The 22,032-nt window shown below is 40.1% G+C and overlaps 1 protein-coding gene across 1 annotated transcript in view; it reads left to right on the plus strand.

Moving 5' to 3' along the window:
- Positions 1-22,032, plus strand: part of LOC137615446 (DNA-dependent protein kinase catalytic subunit-like) — a 125,538-nt gene that overhangs the window by 60,930 nt on the left and 42,576 nt on the right. The window contains 6 exon segments of the mRNA XM_068345324.1: positions 6,158-6,408; positions 7,255-7,542; positions 7,784-7,942; positions 8,285-8,437; positions 9,309-9,492; positions 18,616-19,175. Coding sequence (XP_068201425.1) covers positions 6,158-6,408; positions 7,255-7,542; positions 7,784-7,942; positions 8,285-8,437; positions 9,309-9,492; positions 18,616-19,175 — 1,595 coding nt within the window.

A 22,032-nucleotide genomic window follows, 5' to 3' on the forward strand; every position in this document is an offset into this window, starting at 1 on the left:
TGGCTACCATGTGCATGATTTTTTTTTTAGTTAAAATGTCGTTCATCACCACGAGGACCATTTTACCGCGAGTGCCCCTTTTTCATTTTTTTGCCAAGTCATTTTTCCGTAAGATATTGCCAAATAGGGTCGTAAAACTTTTGCTTGTTTAGTGTTGGAAAGTGTGTCTAGATGATCTGGCTACCCATGCATGACTTTGTTTTTGTCAGATACGACGTAGTTATTGGTATATTGGGTATTTAACTGCGGTTACCAATTTCTGTTTTTTTTCAATATTTGTAAAAATTACTACGTAGTAAGGAATTGCCGTATATTATTCATTTTTTTTTCATGTTTATGTGTTAGAAAGTGTGCCTTGATGGTTGGGCTAACACGTGCATGTCTTTTTTTTTTATCTGAGATGCCGTATATTAGAATGTCAGGCATTTTACCGCGAGTGTCCCTTTTTCATTTTTTTCATTTTTTTGCCAAGTCATTTTTCCGTAAGATATTGCGAAATAGTATCGTAAAACTTTTGCTTTTTTAGTGTTGGAAAGTGTGTCTAGATGATCTGGCTACCCATGCGTGATTTTTTTTTTGTCAGATACGACGTAGTTATTGGTATATTGGGTATTTAACTGCGGTTGCCAATTTCTGTTTTTTTTCAATATTTGTAAAAATTTACTACGTAGTAAGGAATTGCCGTATATTATTGATGTTTTTTTCATGTTTGTGTTAGAAAGTGTGCCTTGATGGTTGGGCTAACACGTGCATGTCTTTTTTTTTTATCTGAGATGCCGTATATTAGAATGTTGGGCATTTTTCTGCGAGTGCCCCTTTTTATTTGTTTTGCATTTTTTTGCTTAGTCATGTTACCGTAAGGAATTGGCAAGTACTGTCGCAAAACTTATATTTTTATAGTGTTGGAAAGTGTGTCTAGATGATCTGGCTACCCATGCCTATTTTTTTTTTTAGCCAGATATGGCGTATATATAAGTATGTGTTCGATTTTCCTGTGATTGCCATTTTTTCGTTTTTTCCCATTTCTTTCAAAATTACTACGTACTAAGGAACTATCACAGAGTAATATTTCATTTATATGTTTATTTGTCGGAAAATGTGCCTTGATGGTTTGCCTAGCACGTGGCTGAAATTTTTTTTTTCTGAAATGCCGTATATTAGAATGGCCATTTTTCCACGATTGCCCCTTTTTATTTGTTTTGCATTTTTTTGCTTAGTTATGTTACCGTAAGGAATTGGCAAGTAGTATCGCAAAACTTATACTTTTATAGTGTTGGAAAGTGTTTCTAGATGATCTGGCTACCCATGCCTATCTTCTTTTTTTAGCCAGATATGGCGTATATATAGGTATGTGTTCGATTTTCCTGTGATTGCCATTTTTTCGTTTTTTCCCATTTCTTTCAAAATTACTACGTACTAAGGAACTATCACAGAGTAATTATTCATTTAGATGTTTATTTGTCGGAAAATGTGCCTTGATGGTTTGCCTAGCACGTGGCTGAATTTTTTTTTTCTGAAATGCCGTATATTAGAATGTTAGCCATTTTTCCGCGAGTGCCCCTTTTTATTTGTTTTGCATTTTTTTGCTTAGTCATGTTACCGTAAGGAATTGGCAAGTAGTGTCGCAAAACTTATACTTTTATAGTGTTGGAAAGTGTTTCTAGATGATCTGGCTACCCATGCCTATCTTTTTTTTAGCCAGATATGGCGTATATATAGGTATGTGTTCGATTTTCCGGTGATTGCCATTTTTTCGTTTTTTCCCAATTCTTTCAAAATTACTACGTACTAAGGAACTATCACAGAGTAATGATTCCTCTAGATGTTTATTTGTCGGAAAATTTTGTTTACTTTTTTTTTTGATTGAATATCATCAAATTTTTTTAGCTAAAATATTATATTGTTTTACATTTTTTTTTTTTTTCGATTTTATTTCCCTTCAAAAAAATTTTTTTGGGTCAGAATTTTAATTTTATAGTCGTAAAATAATCGACAATTATCCAGCAACCCACCATACAATTTTTATGCATATCCAATAATAATTAGATTAGTAAATAACACCTTGAAATTGACATACCCTTCCTACATTTCAAGTGGCAGATTAGGGAGTCTGAGTCAGTGTGGTTGGCGGCCATTTTGTGGACATATCCGAAGCGTAAGCTGCCCTATCTATATATATTCTTGTTCCCTATAGAATTTGTGATATTTTGGTATATTTTTACCTGCATAAATATCATATTATATATTAAATATATGTATTTTTTTACGAAATTTCTAAGTACTCAAAAAATTACCTTTAGATATGGCCCCTGATATAAATGTAATTTACAAAATAATGAAGATTTTTTTACATATTTCTATTTTAGGATACCATATGTTTATTCCCTAAAAAAATTAGCCACTTCCTATTTCATTTGGGTACCCAAAAAAATTCATGAAATTTGGACAAATTTTTTTGGCCAAAAAAAGTTACCCTTTTTTTCTCATTTCAGATCTTCACCTCCATGGGTCTGACTTCATCCAAAATACATCAAGATGTGTCCTAAACATTCAAGAATCAATTCCTAAAAGGATTTGTGTATATATGTATAAACTTTTTTTTTTATGAATTTTTATGTCAGGTCTTTTTTTTTTTTCTACTTAATTTTTTAAAATATTTATAATAAATAGTTTTTCTGCAGATGAGTAGTATTTATTTTTATAGTTGTTTTAAGCATTCATTGAAGTTTTTTTTGGCAAAAGAAAAAAGGAGGTTACTGCAAAAACTGATTTTTCAAGAATTTTTTTTGGCGTCGGGGTCGTTCGCGTCCGAGTATACCCTTAAAGGGGTGTCCGAGGAGCGTACCTATCCAGGGTTAAGGGGCAAAGGCGGAGTCTGATGATGGCATTTCTAATGTATTAAACATACCCTCCTCTCAACTTCATTGGTGGAGGTGATTATCTACTGTAATAGATTTTGGAGAGACTGAATTGCCTTGTTTTTCTGTTGTTGAAAGACACAAGCCAACTTTTATTTATTGCATGAATGGAGAGCGATTGTGACGCAGTTCCAGTAGGCCCTGCTGCTTCCTCCGGTGCCTTAGATGACCGCGGAGGTAGCAGCAGTAGGGGAGTCAGCATTATGAAGCTTCATCTGTGGTGGAAATATGGGAGGTTGGGCTGTGGCACCCTAGCAGTACCAGCTGAACTCGGTTGAGTCCCTGATTAGGCTGAAGGAACATAGAGAGTAGAGGTCCCCTTTTTGTTTTGTTTCATTGTTGGTGTCGGCTACCCCCCAAAATTGGGGGAAGTGCCTTGGTATATGGATGGATGGATGTGGTGCAATTATCTTGGAGAGAAAGGTGCTGTAGTGTTTGAAGTTGAAAATAGATATATGATAAGAAGTGTATAAATGTCTTTTCATAAAATAGGATTCAGTATTTTATGGTGGTTGATTACAGGATTTAGCTCTCCTGTTCTCCACTTTTGTGTAAATGTAGAAGTAATGTTTTTATCTCCGCCAACAAAGTTGGAAGGATGTTATATTTTTGCCCGTTAGTGTGGTTGCGTGTGTGTGTGTTTGTTTGTGAATAGCTTCCTGGCCACAATTTTAATCTTAGAGTAATGAAACTTGCAGGGATTAAATGGTATGTAAAAAGCTGGAAACCAATCAATTTTGGAAGGTCAAGGTCACGATCAAGTAAAATGTCCAATTCACATAATCAGCCATAAGTTTGGAAATCATTGTCACTGAGACTTCAAACTTGGTTCATATTTGAGTGTATGAAAATCCACGCCAATTACATACATAAATATACCAAGGCACTTCCCCCAATTTTGGGGGGTAGCCGACATCAACAAATGAAACAGAAACAAAAAGGGGACCTCTACTCTCTACGTTCCTCCAGCCTAACAAGGGACTCAACCGAGTTCAGATGGTACTGCTAGGGTGCCACAGCCCACCCTCCCACATTATCCACCACAGATGAAGCTTCATAATGCTGAATCCCCTACTGCTGCTACCTCCGCGGTCATCTAAGGCATCGGAGGCAGCAGCAGGGCCTATCGGAACTGCGTCACAATCGCTCGCCATTCATTCCTATTTCTAGCACGCTCTCTTGCCTCTCTCACATCCATCCTCCTATCACCCAGAGCTTTCTTCACTCCATCCATCCACCCAAACCTTGGCCTTCCTCTTGTACTTCTCCCATCAACTCTTGCATTCATCACTTTCTTTAGCAGACAGCCATTTTCCATTCTCTCAACATGGCCAAACCACCTCAATACATTCATATCCACTCCAGCTGCTAACTCATTTCTTACACCCATTCTCACTCTCACCACATCGTTCCTAACCCTATCTACTCGAGATACACCAGCCATACTCCTTAGACACTTCATCTCAAACGCATTCAATTTCTTTCTCTCCGTCACTTTCATTCCCCACAACTCCGATCCCTACATCACAGTTGGTACAATCACTTTCTCATATAGAACTCGTTTTACATTCATGCCCAACCCTCTATTTTTTGCTACTCCCTTAACTGCCCCCAACACTTAACCTTCATTCACTCTCTGACGTACATCTGTTTCCACTCCACCATTTGCTGCAACAACAGACTCCAAGTACTTAAACTGATCCACCTCCTCAAGTAACTCTCCATTCAAGATGACATTCAACCTTGCACCACCTTCCCTTCTCGTACATCTCATAACCTTACTCTTACCCACATTAACTCTCAACTTCCTTCTCTCACACACTTCCAAATTCTGTCACTAAACGGCCAAGCTTCTCCTGTGTCTGCAACCAGTACAGTATCATCCGAAAACAACAACTGATTTACCTCCCATTCATTAATACATACTAAAGTTAAAAGTCATGGTCGAAAAATAAGCTGCCGCGGAGGAGGTATGTGCTCTACTGAGTGCCCTTCTAGTTAATCATAGATTTAGTTTTTTTTTGTATGTTTTTATTTTATGAAATAAAAATTATGATACAAAAAACCAAGGTTAATTAGTATTATTGGTTATATGTAAATAGTATCTGATCTGGAAAAAAGAAATTGGCTCAGAAACTTAATATTCTACATACAGTATAGAACTGTACTATTTTAATCTAGAGCGCAGATTTCAGCCACGGCAGCTTATTTCTCTACCATTTTTCTTGACCTTGACCTTTTGCCTAGGATTTTCAGAATGCAGCCACTTCCACGTCTCAACATAATTAATCGCTCGAAGTATCACTACTCTATGAGTAAAATTGCTGCCAGGAAGTTGTTCACATGCAAACAACCTTTTACTCGGCCTTGACTTTTGACCTAGGATTTTCGAAATTGAATCACTTCCACGTCTTAACATAACAATCAATCCCTGAAAGTTTCACTACTCTATGAGTAAAATAGTGGCCAGGAAGTTGTTCACACCCACAAACAGACAAACAATGGCAAAAAATAACCTCCTCTCCAACTTCGTTTGCGGAGGTAATGATAATAGAATACCAAAGACACACTGTGGGCTCTCCCAAGGGACTAGTCCATATGATATTAGAGGGGAACATTAGAGCAAGTTAAAATAAAGAAAGTTGAACTTGTGAATTTAAAGCTATTTTATGTTTAACAGTTTTCTGTAAATTATTGATATTGTGAACTGAAATGCCGACCAAGAAAGAAAATTAAAGTTTAATCCTTTTACCCCCGGGGTATTTGGAAATTTCCAACCCTCAACCCCCAAGGGGTTATTTTTTTCCCAACACATTTTGCAGTAAATTTTTTTAAATTGCTCTAACAGCCTTAATTTTTGTCATAGAGAGGTCAGGTTGGTCTCATTCTCTTGGAAAATGCCTGATTTTTTTCAAAAAATTATCAAAAAATATGAAAAACCAATTTTTATAGCATTTTTTTGCAAGGACGTACCGGTACGTCCATGGGGGTAAAGGGATGGCTTTTGTGAAACGTACCAGTACGTCCTTTGGGGGTAAAAGGGTTAACAGTGTCCATGTGAATTATTACAGCATACTGATTTCTTATCCGTACTGTACTTATTGCACAATACCTTAATGATGTTCTTATTCCAACTTATTTTCTGGATACTTTAACCTTACTGTACTGTACTGGAATGTCCGTAATTGAATCCGTTTTTTAGGATATTGGAAATTGCTGTCATATATTTTTTATTTCAGGTACGTGAAGATTTTCTCAATTTTGCAACCAGCAAAGAAATGATTATTGGACCCGGTGGGAAGGAAATTAGAAAAGGGACCCATGTAATGAATGTACTCGGGTCCTTTTTGATTCCACATTTTGCTGCAGAATTTGATTTGATAATGATGAAATGTGTGGAACTCTTACAAGGAGAGAGTTTTGAAAGTGGCATCGGCTTCGCTGCGATGATACTCGAGTTTCTCATTAGGAATTCTACTGTCAGGACAAAGTAAGTGTCTTTACATCTTCCTTTATTTAGGTTATTTTTTCTTTTATATATATATATATATATATATATATATATATATACATATATATATATATATATATATATATATATATATATATATATATATATATGTATATATATATATATATGCATATATATATATATATATATATATATATATATATATATATATGTATATACATATATATATATGCATATATATATATATATATATATATATGTATACATATATATACATATATATATATATATATATATATATATTTATTTATTTATTTATTTATTTATTTATTTATATATTTCACACACTTTGGTATTTAATGATTTTAAGGAGACAACTACTGTATATTAGTTGAATGTCTCAGAAATTTATTTTTTCTATTTTAACTAAAAATGTCCATTTGAGGCAAAAATAATGTAGTTGGTAAATTTTTTACTCAAACCGCTTTTGGGCATGTCAGTATTTTTCATTTATTGCATAATGTATTTATTTCTCAGTATGATGAAACCTTTAAATTAAAAACCGTGCATTATTTTAATTGAAGATGAGTATGTTAAATCAACATTGTCTATTCTTCTTCTTCTTCTTCTTTGTCTGCATCTTTTCCCACAGAGGTAGATGGAGAAAGCTGGTCTGAAACATTGACCCCACATAAAAGTGGGAAAAGATGCAGACAAAGAAGAAGAAGAAGAAGAAGAATAGACAGTGTTGATTTAACATACTCGTTAAATCAACATTGTCTATGGATGATGTTAATTGATGTCATTTGAACTTATAAAGACTGAAATGTAAATTGGATTTTGACTTGGTGTTTTGCCTTTCAGGTATGGTGTTCGTGTTCTCAAATCCTTCCTCAGTAACTGGCCAACATTTATATCAAGAGCTGGAGAGCAAAGCGTAAACCACGAATCTCTCTTGAGTGTTCTTACGTCATTGTTTTTGATAGACAGGGAAGGCACTATCAAAGGAAGTGTCTCGGATCCAAGATCGGATATTGTTATGTATTATAGAGGAATTTTAAGCCAGAAATATGAGCTTCATTTGAAAATTAAGGCTCTAAAGCTCTTGCCTTTCTTTCTAACAATGTCAGAAGCCATTACCTCTAGTGTATGGTAAGTAAAATACAGTACGTCTTTGCTCTGTAAAGATTTGACATTCTATATAGTCTGTGAAGGTAAAACACCTGATGTATAATTGTAACTTCCACATAAACTCGAATTTGCTTGCTTTCGTCTTATTATGTACAGTACTGTATGTCCTAATGTATTGTGTAGGATACTGTAAACAACACTCAAGGCTTGTTAGAATTAATCTTATTGAATTACAGGAATAAAATTAAATACTTTATTTCAGTGAGTCTCTGAATGTGATGAGTGTGAGTAACTTCCCCTTGCGATCAGTTGAATTCACCCCTGGCGGCAGCAAGGATCGGGAATACCATCAAGCTCTGAGTGAAATTCTGACTGGTTTAGAACTTTCAAAATCTCTCCTATTGCTCGAGTTGGTTATAGAGTAAGTTCTGAGTTGATATTTAATTTTACTTGTCTTTTGTGTATATTAATTAAGGGACAATTTTTTCAAATTTTATATTTGTGTAACAGACTCATCCATGATCTATTTGCCAAAAGTTTCAAATGAAATTTGGATTTTTGCCAAAAGTTTCAAATGAAATTTGGATTTTTGATATACAGTACCATTTTTATAATTTTTATTATTTTATTTTCGAACGTATATCCTTAATTACCAAAGGTATTGTAATGTAAAATTTCTTTTAACCATCAGTAAATTTTATTTAGTATTTTTACAACAATATATTGCCATGTATTTTAGTTATCCTTAAGGACTCTTTGACAGGCTGTTTTGTCGAGAAGAAAACCATCGTTACGAGGAGGATCTGCAGCCAGCGCTGGAGAAATTCATAAGAGGACAGCAATCGTCTAAGCAGATTGAAACTCTTCAATATGTACATGGCCTATTTTCCGACTCAAAACGGAGTCCTAGTTTCAGGTTAGTTAACATTTGAGATCTCTTTTAGCATAGGTTCAGTTGATGTATGAAATAGGTGCGAAAAGGGGATAGCTCATTTTTCAAAATGCAATTAACATCTAATTAGTTATAAGATATGTGTCTTTACCTACACATGCACCGAGTAGTCTAGCCTATTCTTTACATATTCTCCTCTGTCCTCATACTCCTGACAACACTAAGTTTATTAAACAGTTCCTCTTCATTCAAGGGGTTAACTAGTGCAACGTAATTGTTCAGTGGCTACTTTCCTCTTGGTAAGGGTAGAAGAGGGACTTTTCTGGGAAAAGGACACTTCAAAATCAAACCATTGTTTTCTAGTCTTGGGTAGTGCTATAGATTCTGTTATATGGCCTTCCACTCTCTTGGATTAGAGTTCTCTTCCTTGTGAGTACACTTGGGCATGATATTCTATTTTATTTCTCTTCCTCTTGTCTTTTTGGAGTTTTTATAATATATATAAAAAAGATGTAATTTAGTGTTGTTATTGTTCTTAAAGTATTTTATTTGGATTGTTTATTACTTCTCTTGAGGTCTATTTCCTTGTTTCATTTCCTCACTGGGCTATTTTTTCCCTTGTGGAGCCCTTGGCCTTATAGCATCATGCTTTTCCAATCTGGGTTATAGATTAGCTCGTAATAATAATAGTAATAGTAATAATAATGTTGATAATACTAATTATAATAAAACTTTGAGATGATGGACGAGTGATATACTGTACAGTAGTTATTGAGAAATCTTAATTCCTGATTTAAAATGAATTTACTAAATGACATGTCAAATGATTAACTTTATTGAAACCATTATCAAGCATTATTTTTGTTTTTGTAATACTCGGAATTAATTTTTGCAGGCAGAACATTGTTGACCAGATACTGATTCCATTGTTACAACAGTGTGGGATTGTGGCACTCGAAAGGTTCCTCGTGAATTCCATTAAAGATGTCATGAGTTCTGTATCGCTACCTGTAAGTGGTAGAAATGAGGAGCAGCAGAAGATTTTGATAAATAAGATTGGGAGTTACTCCATTTTACAGGTATGGTAAAAAAGATCTCCCTTATATGTTAAAGAGGAAATGCCTGGCTATGCATATATATATATTATATATATATATATATATATATATATATATATATATATATATATATATATATATATATATATATATATATATATATATATATATATATATATATATATATATATATATATATATATATATATATATATATATATATATATATATATATATATATATACAGTATTTATACACTGCGCACATTTACTTCCATTCATAATTATTATAAAGGCTGTATGAAAAATTTGAGTTTTGCCATATTTTCCGTGAAAAGTGCCGCAGGTGGGTGGAAAGTTCCGAAAATATTGATATCTCTATTTTGGCCCTAGAATGCTTCTGGGAGTTATTCTAGTGGTATTTATTGCCACTCAGCATGTTTACTTCCATCCATTGTAATTATAAAGGCTACCTGTTTCTATAATGTTATAAAGAAAATTAAGTGAGATGATTTTTGTCAATTTTTCAGTGTGAAATTCGATAGTTCCGCGGTCAGGAAAATTGTCAAAATTTTCATGTAGGCTTTTTTTAGTATAAGATGTGTCATGGCAATGTTTTATAGGTATTTATTTGGTGTTTGTCACTCTTGACAGTGAGGCATATGTTGACTGAATGCCCCACTTATATCACGGATTGAAATAGAAATGTGTTTGAGGCTTGAGGTGAGGATGGCAAGCTCATCCTTGCCAAGATTCTTAGACATGATGTGTCATACAATACTAGCGGTATTTCTATACTTATTTCAGAAGCAGATCTAAAAGCTATTTAACTTTTGTAATGATATATTTGCTTTCAATTGAATATTCTTTTGTTCTTGATTTGTAATAAACGATATCGGCGTCAATAACCTTTGTTGTCAGGATGCCTGAAAACTTCAAATGAATAAATAAATCAATCAATCAATCAATCAATCAAAGACGCCTACATTTTTAAGAATTCTTATCTAGTCACTCTGCTAGTATCACACAATCACACAGATTGCTCAGGCCGCTAACCGTGCTTTGCACAGATTTTTTATCGAGGTGTCAGGGTTTCTCCCTGTTACGTGCAGAGCACATATAGGGAAACCCTGGATTAAATACCAGCCAGTTGGTTCGGACTTCTACCCTCCTAAGGGTTGTCAAATTTGTAATTTTCAATATTAAACTTACCCGATAATCATGTAGCTGTCAACTCCGTTGCCCGACAGAATTCTATGGAGGGATACGCCAGCGATCACAATACTAGAAGGGGGTGTACTTACCAGCGCCACCTGTGGCCAGGTACTCAAGTACTTCTTGTTGACACCTCCTCAATTATTCCTCTGTCGTGCTTCCGGCAAGACGTTCTGGGATACGCTTATGATCTTCGAGTATTTTCACGGCTAATTGGTGAAGTATTCTCTCAGATTTCGGCTGTCGCTTTACTGGAAACCTTCTTATATTAGCTAGATAGCTTTTACTGTATATAGTCCTGATTAACGGTTAACGATCTTTTGCTTGATTTTGGAACCCCCTTTGGCTAACTCTTTGGATTCAAGATGTCTGACATTTCGCAAGCCCCCTCCCATAGACGATGTAGGTCTTGCAATAGGCGTATTCCGAAGGCCTCGGTAGATCCTCACACCGCTTGTTCTGACTGTAGGGACAGGCCCTGTCAGTTAGAAAATCGATGTGAGGAATGCGCCGGACTTTCGGAACTGGAATTTGTCCGTCTTTTGAAATATTCAACTAAGTTAGAGAGAGGTAGAGTTAGGAGGAGTTCTTCTCACTCTTCACTTTTTTCCTCACCTCATGATCCCCTACCTTTTCCTACCCCTGTAGTGGCTACCCCCGAACCTACTGTTTGCCCTCCGCCTGATATGTCTGTTGTTTTGCGTGCTATTCAGGCCTTAGGCGATAAAGTAGAGTCAGTGGTAAGTGATCATAAGTCTCTGATGGCCGAAGTCAAGGAACTTAAGGTCAAGACTGCAGTGGGTGGAATTAGTGCCAGTGCTATGACGAGTGCTAGTGTCAGTGCAGTGCCAAGTGCTAGTGTCAGTGCCAGTGTGGTGCGTGAGGATACTTCTGTGCGAGCCAGTCGTCCTCCCAGTCCGGGACCTCTTGCAAGCTCCCAAGCCCAGGGGAGAAGCAATGTCGAAGGGCATAAGGGTTCGGCAGGCCTTGTTAGGCGCACAGAAGTATCCTCGGTGGTTGCGGGCGTGTCTTCCAAAGACCGTCACTCCCACCTGCAGACGATTGAGCCCGTCTTTTTCTCGTCCGCTGATCAACTGTCAGGGAAGAAACGTTGGTCACAGGTCTCGAGACCACTTAAACGCAGAGTCCAGTCCGCGAGTGCTCAGCCAGGTTGCAGTCATTGGCTCAGCTCTGACTCGCCGCAGTCATCTGTCGACTGCACTCCGCCCAAGAGGAGTAAGGTTCTGCCACAACAGAGCTCGACTGTTAAGGCTTTACCTCAGCCTACTGTAGTTTCTGCCGACCCCAAGTGGACTCTACTACAGTCCATGCAAGCACAGCTTTCGGACTTGATGCGTGAGTGTCGGGTTGAGAGTGTTGCGCCTCCGCCTCCGCCTACACTCCCTCTGCCTGCGCTCGCTCCGCCTGCGCTCGCTCCGCCTGCGCTCACTCCGCCTGATCGCAGTACCACCTGCCAGGCGTACGATGTTGAGCCACGTTCTGAGTTTGCTGTTCCCAGTGGTGTTCAGCCTCCGCCTTCTTTAAGGCAACCTTTACAATGGGATCAGGAGGATTATACCTCTCTTCCTCCGCCTCTACTTGCTGCTCCACCAGTGGTGCAACACTCGGTTGAGGTACAACAACCTCTCCCGTCCATGAGTCAGTCTCCTCAGCTCTCGCTGCAGCGAGCTCAACCCTCCACAAGACAAGCACCACTACACCTTAGCCTTGCGCCTCAGGAGCCTCAGCTTGCGAGACATTTACCTTGTTCTGCGCAGCCTCTACCTCATCGCGCTCCGCTCACACCACAGGAACAGGAACTTGCTACTCCGCTTCCGCCAACCGCTCAGCAAGCGCAACCCTTGGGTTCAACCACTCATGCTAGGAGTCAGCCTCCTCCACCCATGCGCCTTCCTTCTGCTTCGTCTTTTATTTCAGCCTTTGCAGTCTGAGCCTCAGGTTTTCCCTCAACAGTTACTTGAAGAGGAAACCACTAATATTGTTCCTACTCGATCTGACTCTGCTGTTCAGCATTCTTGTCCGATCTCTTCGCTACACTCTGGTGATGAGGCGTCTGATGATGAGGCGGCACACCTGGATCCCTCGTCAGACGTGGATGAATCCAAGCCTTCTCCACAGTCTATTGACTTTCGTAAGGTCTTGGCTCTGCTTAGGGAGGTTTACCCAGACCACTTTGTCTCTGCTATTCCCCGCTCTCCGCCCTCTGAGTTTTCGCTGGGCATACAGCAAGCTAAGTCCACCTATACTAAGCTAGTCCTAGCAAGGTCCTCTAAGAGAGCGTTAAGGATCTTAGGGGAGTGGCTGCAGACTAAGCAACACCTTGGCAAAACTTCTTTCATGTTCCCTCCGACTAAGCTCACTTCGAAAGCGAGCGTTTGGTATGCCACAGGAGAAGCACCAGGCTTGGGAGTACCTGCCTCTGCCCAGGCTGACTTCTCAAGTCTGGTAGACTCGCCTCGGAGAACTGCAATGAGGCGCTCTAAGGTTTGCTGGACCTTCTCAGACCTTGATCACTTACTGAAGGGAGTATTTAGAGCATTTGAGATGTTCAACTTTCTAGACTGGTGCCTGGGGGCCCTCAGCAAGAAGACCTCTCCTGCGGACAAGGATTCTGCCATGCTATTAATGTCCTGCATGGATAAGGCCATTAGGGATGGATCTGGTGAGCTTGCGTCGATGTTTGTATCAGGGGTTTTGAAGAAAAGGGAACAGCTGTGTACCTTCCTTTCCTCCAGCATTACACCTTGTCAAAGGTCACAACTCCTTTTTGCTCCGCTCTCGAAGTTCCTCTTCCCCGAAGAGCTGGTTAAGGACTTGTCTGCTGCCCTGATACAAAAGGACACACACGATCTTGTAGCCTCATCGGCTCGTAAGTCTAAGGTTGCTACCTCAGTCCCCAAGACTTATCGCTCCCCAGTGGCTGATACCCCTGCTACGAGGTTCATACCGCCCTTTCGTGGTAGAGCCCCCAGCCGAGGAAGCTCCCGTCCAGACTCTTACAGGAGCAAGTCTAGGAAAGGCTCCAAGACATCTAAAGGAAAAAACTGACTCTCCGCATCTCCAGACAGCAGTAGGAGCCAGACTCAAGATCTTCTGGCGAGCCTGGGAGAAGAGAGGTGCAGACGCCCAGTCTGTCAGTTGGCTGAGGTACGGTTACAGGATTCCATTCTGCCTCAAACCATCTCTGACCACATCTCCCATCAACCTCTCTCCCAACTACAAAGAAGAGGACAAGAGGCTAGCATTGCACCAGGAGGTGTCGCTTCTTGTGCAGAAGAAGGCAGTGGTTATAGTCCGGGACCATCAATCCCCGGGCTTCTACAACCGTCTCTTTCTTGTGGCCAAGAAGACACGAGGTTGGAGACCGGTGCTGGACGTCAGCGCGCTCAACGCGTATGTCACCAAGCAGACGTTCACGATGGAGACGACGAAGTCGGTCCTAGCAGCGGTCAGGCAGGAGGACTGGATGGTCTCGTTGGACTTGAAAGATGCCTACTTTCACGTTCCTATTCATCCAGACTCCCAACCTTTCCTGAGATTCGTTTTTGGAAAGGTTGTCTACCAATTCCAAGCCCTGTGTTTTGGCCTAAGCACAGCTCCTATGGTGTTCACTCATCTGATGAGGAATATAGCAAAATTCCTACACTTATCGGACATCAGAGCCTCCCTCTACTTAGACGACTGGCTGTTGAGAGCCTCCACGAGTCGTCGCTGTCTGGAGAATCTCAACTGGACTTTGGACTTAATCAGAGAACTGGGTCTGTTAGTCAACATAGAAAAGTCTCAGCTCATTCCCTCCCAATCCATTGTGTACCTGGGAATGGAGATTCGGAGTCAGGATTTTCGGGCTTTTCCATCGGCCCCCAGGATAAGCCAAGCCCTAGAGTGCATCATGAGCATGCTGAAGAGGAGCAGTTGCTCGGTGAGACAGTGGATGAGTCTCACAGGGACCCTTTCATCTCTGGCCCTGTTCGTCGAGCTAGGGAGACTCCACCTCCGCCCTCTTCAATTCCATCTTGCAGCTCATTGGGACAAGGGTTCGACTCTCGAAGCAGTCTCTATCCCAATCACCCAAGAGATGAAGACCACTCTCCTGTGGTGGAAGAACAATCTCTTTCTCAGGGAGGGCCTATCGTTGGCTATTCAGACCCCCAATCTTCATCTCTTCTCAGATGCATCGGACTCGGGCTGGGGTGCGACCTTGAACGGACGGGAATGCTCGGGAACGTGGAACGAGGAACAGGGATTACTCCACATCAACTGCAAGGAGCTACTAGCAGTTCATTTAGCCCTGTTGAACTTCAAGTCCCTCCTGCTAGGCAAAGTGGTGGAGGTGAACTCAGACAACACCACAGCCTTGGCTTACATCTCCAAGCAAGGAGGGACCCATTCGAGGAGCCTATACGAGATCGCAAGGGACCTCCTCATTTGGTCAAGAGGTCTAAACCTCACTCTGGTCACGAGGTTCATTCAGGGCAATATGAACGTCTCAGCAGATCGCCTCAGCAGAAGGAATCAGGTCATTCCCACGGAATGGACCCTCCACAAGAGTGTGTGCAACAGACTTTGGACCTTGTGGGGTCAACCTACCATAGATCTGTTTGCCACCTCCATAACCAAGAGACTTCCGCTGTACTGTTCCCCTGTTCCAGACCCTGCAGCAGTTCATGTGGATGCTTTTCTACTGAACTGGTCCCATCTCGACCTTTACGCATTCCCACCGTTCAAGATAATAAACAAAGTTCTGCAGAAATTCATCTCGCACGAAGGGACACGGCTGACGCTGGTTGCTCCCCTTTGGCCTGCAAGAGAATGGTTCACAGAGGTACTTCAATGGCTAGTCGACATCCCCAGGACTCTACCTCTAAGAGTGGACCTTCTACGTCAACCTCACGTAGACAGGTTGCACCCAAACCTCCACGCTCTTCGGCTGACTGCCTTCAGACTGTCGAAAGATTCGCTAGAGCTAGAGGCTTTTCGAAGGAGGCAGCCAGTGCGATTGCCAGAGCAAGAAGGGTTTCCACTCGTAGAGTCTACCAATCTAAGTGGGAAGTCTTCCGAAGCTGGTGTAGAGCCAATTCAATATCCTCTACCAATACCTCTGTGACCCAAATAGCTGACTTCCTTCTACATCTTAGGAATAAGAGATCCCTTTCAGCCCCTACGATTAAAGGGTATAGGAGTATGTTGGCTTCAGTTCTCCGCCACAGAGGTTTGGACCTTTCTTCCAACAAGGACCTTCAAGACATTCTTAAGTCTTTTGAGACGTCTAAAGAGCGTCGTCTATCCACTCCAGGCTGGAACCTAGACGTAGTCTTAAGGTTCCTTATGTCACCTAGGTTCGAACCTCTCCAGTCAGCTTCCTTCAAGGACCTTACCCTCAAGACACTTTTTCTCGTCTGCCTTGCAACAGCTAAGAGAGTCAGTGAGGTTCATGCCTTCAGCAAGAACATTGGTTTCACGACCGAATCTGCAACATGTTCTTTTCAGCTCGGATTCCTAGCAAAGAACGAACTTCCTTCACGTCCTTGGCCTAGATCGTTTGAAATACCTAGCCTCTCCAACATGGTAGGTAACGAACTAGAGAGAGTTCTTTGCCCTGTCAGAGCTCTCAAATATTATCTTAAGAGGTCTAAACCTATTCGAGGACAGTCAGAAGCCTTATGGTGTGCCATCAAGAAACCTTCGAGGCCCATGTCCAAGAACGGGGTTTCGTATTATATAAGGCTTCTGATTAGAGAAGCCCATTCTCACTTAAAGGAGGAAGACCTTGCATTGCTGAAGGTAAGGACCCACGAAGTAAGAGCCGTAGCTACTTCGATGGCCTTTAATAAAAACCGTTCTCTGCAGAGCATAATGGATGCAACCTATTGGAGGAGCAAGTCAGTGTTTGCATCATTTTATCTTAAAGATGTCCAGTCTCTTTACGAGAACTGCTACACCCTGGGACCATTCGTAGCAGCGAGTGCAGTAGTAGGTGAGGGCTCAGCCACTACATTCCCTTAATCCCATAACCTTTTTTAACCTTTCTCTTGAATGCTTTTATTGTTGTTTTTATGGTTGTTACGGTAGGCTAAGAAGCCTTCCGCATCCTTTTGATTTGGCGGGTGGTCTATTCATTCTTGAGAAGCGCCTGGGTTAGAGGTTTTGTAGAGGTCCTTTAGTAGGGGTTGCAACCCTATATACTTTAGCACCTTTGGGTTGATTCAGCCTCCAAGAGGAACGCTGCGCTCAGTAAGGAAGACGAACTTAAAAAAGAGGCAGAGTAACGGTTCAATTCGACTTCCTTACCAGGTACTTATTATTTCATTGTTATTTGAGATAACTGTTATATGAAATATGGGATACTTAGCTATCCTTTAATCTTGTACACTGGTTTTCACCCACCCCCCTGGGTGTGAATCAGCTACATGATTATCGGGTAAGTTTAATATTGAAAAATGTTATTTTTATTAGTAAAATAAATTTTTGAATATACTTACCCGATAATCATGATTTAATCGACCCTCCCTTCCTCCCCATAGAGAACCAGTGGACCGAGGAATAATTGAGGAGGTGTCAACAAGAAGTACTTGAGTACCTGGCCACAGGTGGCGCTGGTAAGTACACCCCCTTCTAGTATTGTGATAGCTGGCGTATCCCTCCATAGAATTCTGTCGGGCAACGGAGTTGACAGCTACATGATTATCGGGTAAGTATATTCAAAAATTTATTTTACTAATAAAAATAACATTTTTCCTAACTATAAACCTGTAGCTATTTATACAAATTGGCCCGCCATCACCTGTCCCCTGTTAAATCCTACCTGCAAGTGACGAGAAAACACAGATGTGTGTGAGAGCAAGGTAGCCGGCTGCCCCTCTTACCCTCCCGCTCGCAAACTAGTGGTATGGTAGTTACACCTCGTTAAAAGTCTTATGGCTAGTCTTCCAGCTTCGCCGAAAGTATAATCCCTGTAACTAGATCCCAGATACTCCTAAGAAAGTAGTTCGAGGTAAGTACAGTACTGTTAGGAAAAATACAAATTACTTAAAATTTGTGATATTCATTTCCAATCATGCTCAGTGACTAGACTTATAACTACTTGCCTCTCCCTGTCCTTCAGGTAGGGGGAAGAAGGAGTAGTCATACCCTGGCGAGAGGGATTGTAGTTAGGAAAGGGTGAGGGAGTGGGAAGGGTTAAATCTGTGTGTGCATCTCTGTCTAAATATTGAGCCATCAGTTTTGACTGGTTGCACTAGTACTTGTATAAATGTGTATTTGTTCAAATGAATTGGACAATGAAAGTCTAGAAATGTATAGTAGTATTTGTTTGATTTAACCATGATATAGTGCTGCAATACTCAGTGAAATTGTGAGACAATTTTTCAAATATCTTGAGTGTTCAATGCACAAAAACTATAATTTTTTAAAGATTTCTCTCATTTAGAGATTTCTTTACTTTGGTCAAAACTTTAGTGACATTACAGTTGGAAGAGACTATTTTGTTGAAATGATGGCCTATCATCTACTCATTAGTATCAGTTTCTTAGTTTTATTTTTTGGTAGCATCCCTAATGAGGTTGTTATCAAGTCTAATTTGTTCAAACTGAAATTGGAGAATGAATTTATGGTTTTAATTTTACAACTATTTTATTTCATTTGGTGTTGATAATGATTTTAATCCTTACTGTATTTTAATATTGTGATGGAATACTTACCTAAATAGATATTAAACTAGACACTTAGTACAGTATTGTAATTAAGCGAAATGAGCACAATATCAGAACTGTTCCCGTCAGATAGCCAGACAATGCGCCAGATATTGCAATTATATTCTTGCTTACTAATGCAGGGTATACCCTGTTTAAAGACAAACAATTAATTTATATTATATACCACATTATTAACTATCTGAATTGATCTGCAGGTCATGTATTCAAGGCTGCCTCGAGAAAAGCTCTTTGCTCCTGGTTCCGAGGTTAGTGCAGCTTTTCGGCCAACAGACGAGTCCGGGAAAGAGATGACAAAGGAAGTGTTTCGGTATGCTTCCAAGATATCAAAAGGAGAGTTACGTCACGATCACACTAATGCTGAGTGGAGGCGTTTGTGTGCCTGTGCATCTTATAATGCTATCATTGCAGTTCTTGTATGCGTACAAAATGATTTACGTTTTTACACAAACTTTCTATTCCAAGCCAATGCAGCCAAAGGAGAAGCCATATGGGAAAGTTTAATAGACTGCAGTCTGAAACATGAATTTGATGTGGAAGTTAATTTTAAGCCAGGAAGTAAGAAGAGGTTTGTTGCCTTGCGACAGAGCTTGAGAGAGTCTGCTGGGGCAGAAGGCATTGGAAGTGGAGCGGGAACCTTCCAATTCACTGCATCACATTACCTCGCCGATAGCAGTTTAAAGGAAGATCTTAGTCAATTTGACTTCAACAATTCTGTGGTTTTAGCCATGTCTCAGACGGGAGAGGCTCTAGGAAGGTTAGTAAGATCTTAAGTGTACCCTACATTACTGTACTTTCTTAATATGGTACTTGTTAATTTCTGTTCTACAGTATACCCTAGATGTCTCATTATCAAGTGGATCAAATATAAAAATTTTCAGAGGCAGTTTGCAATTGTTCCTATGTGTCATACAAACCAGTGTTCTTTAATTAAGGATATTTTTTCAGCATTAGCTGGAACTTGTCATTAAAGTTGGATAACGAACTCTTGTACAACTGGTGAGGAGACCCGCCCCCTTTCCTGTTGGAGATTCTTCACTTTTTTTGTTTTGGATGCTGTTATGTACAGATACAGACAGCTCTGGGAATTATTTAATAGTTTCTTTCTGTTGCAGGAAGAGAATGGTTGTTTGTGAGGGAGGGGAAGCAATTAGCTCATGTTTGTCGGGTGCGGAAGGGAGTACGTTACAACCGGTTTATGGCCAAGCTGTCTGTCGATTTTCACTCCTCTGCCTCTTGTAGGGGGCTTGAATGTTTGCAGTCAACCCCATGTTCTGAGTGTAGTGCGGTGGCACACATACGCCTTAAAAGGGAAGAAATGAGCTAAGCGTTCTTTGGGGTCTGATTAGGCAGCACCTAAGAAGATTCCCGGAAAGTCTTTCACTGCTTCTCCTCAGGGGCCGGTTACTGTGGATAGGGAAAATCATGTTGCTGATTTAGGAACGAAAAAGGACCACTTTAATGTTCAGAAATTAAAAGTAATTCATATATGTGATTTTCTAATAAACTCATTATGAAGCATTGTGGGTGAATTTTAAAGCTTAGTGTAAGATCACTGAAATAAGTATGAATTTCAGGGAAGGAGATAGAAAATGGGAAACTTGGGTCTGCTTTAATAATCATGAGGCTGTTAAGTATCAAAAATTAGAATTTATAATAGTAAGATTACTAGAAAATTATGCAATACTACTAGAAACCTGGACATATATCGCTCTAGTGACTGGCATCGAAATGAGTCTATGAACCCGAAAATAAGCTTGATAAGAGAAAGAAAGCCTAAGCTACCAGTAAACCTTTTGTTTTAAAGATTTTAGAATGCCTTTTTTATTATTGGATTGAGAGGTATAACAGTTTGTTTTTGCTGGGTTCTGGCACACGTAGGTGTGTGTAAAAATGAGAAGGCAGATTTACTGGCCAAGAATGCTACAATTTAAGTTGCTACCAAGAAGGTATCCTATTCTCTGTGATGATTTTTCACCTAGCATCAAGAATTTTAATATAATAATTGCAAGAGCATTGTTATGGTTTAGTTGATAGTAAGATGAGAGAAATAAAGAATGTTATATCTCCTTGGAGGTATCACATGATGCCCCAAAAGTGGGAGACTGCTCTTTGTTGTCCCTGCTTTGATCACACTCGGTTGACACACGAGTTTCTGGTAACTGGCCAACACCAGCCATATTGTGACGGAAATGTTTGGTACCCTTGACAGTGAGGCATTTGTTGACCAAATTCCCTACTTATAGCACCTTAAGAAATATGTGTGTTTCAGGTTTGAGGTTAGGATGACATGACGTGTCATATTATGCTAGCGGTAGTTTTAGGTTTATTCTGAAGCAGGTCTTCTGAAAGCTACTGTATTTAAATTTTACAATGACAATTTTTTATTATTTTAAATTAAATTTCCTTTTATTCATTGTTTATAACAAATGATATTGACATCAATGATCTTAGTTGTTCAGGATGCCAGGAAAACTTCAAATCAATCAGTCAATCCCTACTCGACAAGTCAGGTGGTAGGGTCAGGAACTCTAAAGCTAAAGGTAAGGCCAATAGATCGATTGACCCGGTCCATGGTGTTACCCCATTCCCTGACCCTATGTCTGTGATTCCTACCCTTTCCCCTATGTCTGTAGCCCTTACCCTTGTGCCAGGGAGTCTGAGGCCTGTTCCTGCTCCCCCAGCGTCAGTGCTTGTATCTCCGGCCTAGCTCAATGCCAGGTTGTGGGCCCTTGTAAGTGTTCATTCCCCTCCCGCTGTTACCAGTGTGCCCCAGTATTGCTGCTCCTGTTGGAGCAAACCCATGTGGTTTCTCCTCTCTGGTGAGCGTCGTCGTCGACTGTTGCTTACACCTTGACTGCCCTGCATGCAGATCGAGGAGTGACAGACAGGAAAAGATTCTGACTCTTCTCAAGAAGAGGAGGAGGAGGAGGAGGGAGGGTGAAGAAGTCCACTAAGACCATCTGTAGTCGCATGGATATGGGTCCGTGTGACACCACCACCTCTTTCCTGTGGGTAGTGGGGATGGACTGCATCCAAGTGGTTCTGGCCCTGTGTCTTAACACCCCAGGGCTGGAGTGGGGGCCCTGGAATAGCAGCTTCAGCTACCCCAGTAACCAGCCAGGACAGAGGTGTTTCAACCCTTTACACTTTCTGTTGTAGGGTTAATGGAAGAGCTTTGGAAACCGCCATCTCCCTTTTGTGGCGGGATGTAAACAAAACAAACCCCACACCTTTGATCACTCTTCTTTCAAATATCCCACAACACAAACTTTCCCCTTACTTTACTTTAAACTGGACTATTGCACGAAGGGAAAAAACAAACAAAACATAACCTTAAAACTATATTCACCGCAACCAGAACAAAAATCACACATTTAAACAAACTTAACACAAAAACAGACAAAAATAACACTTTTATATTTATATTATAGCGGTGTGTGTGGGGTACACAGAACTCACCAATCACAAAACCTTTACGAATCCAACACCAACAGTCCCCCACACAGTAACGAAAAACACTTAAACACTAAAATAAATCACTTAATACTAAACCCAATCATATACCACAACCCAGCAAAAATATTCAAAGCTTCAAACTAAACATAAGAGAA

This window comes from Palaemon carinicauda, chromosome 21 (genome assembly GCF_036898095.1).
Source record: "Palaemon carinicauda isolate YSFRI2023 chromosome 21, ASM3689809v2, whole genome shotgun sequence".
NCBI lineage: Eukaryota > Metazoa > Arthropoda > Malacostraca > Decapoda > Palaemonidae > Palaemon > Palaemon carinicauda.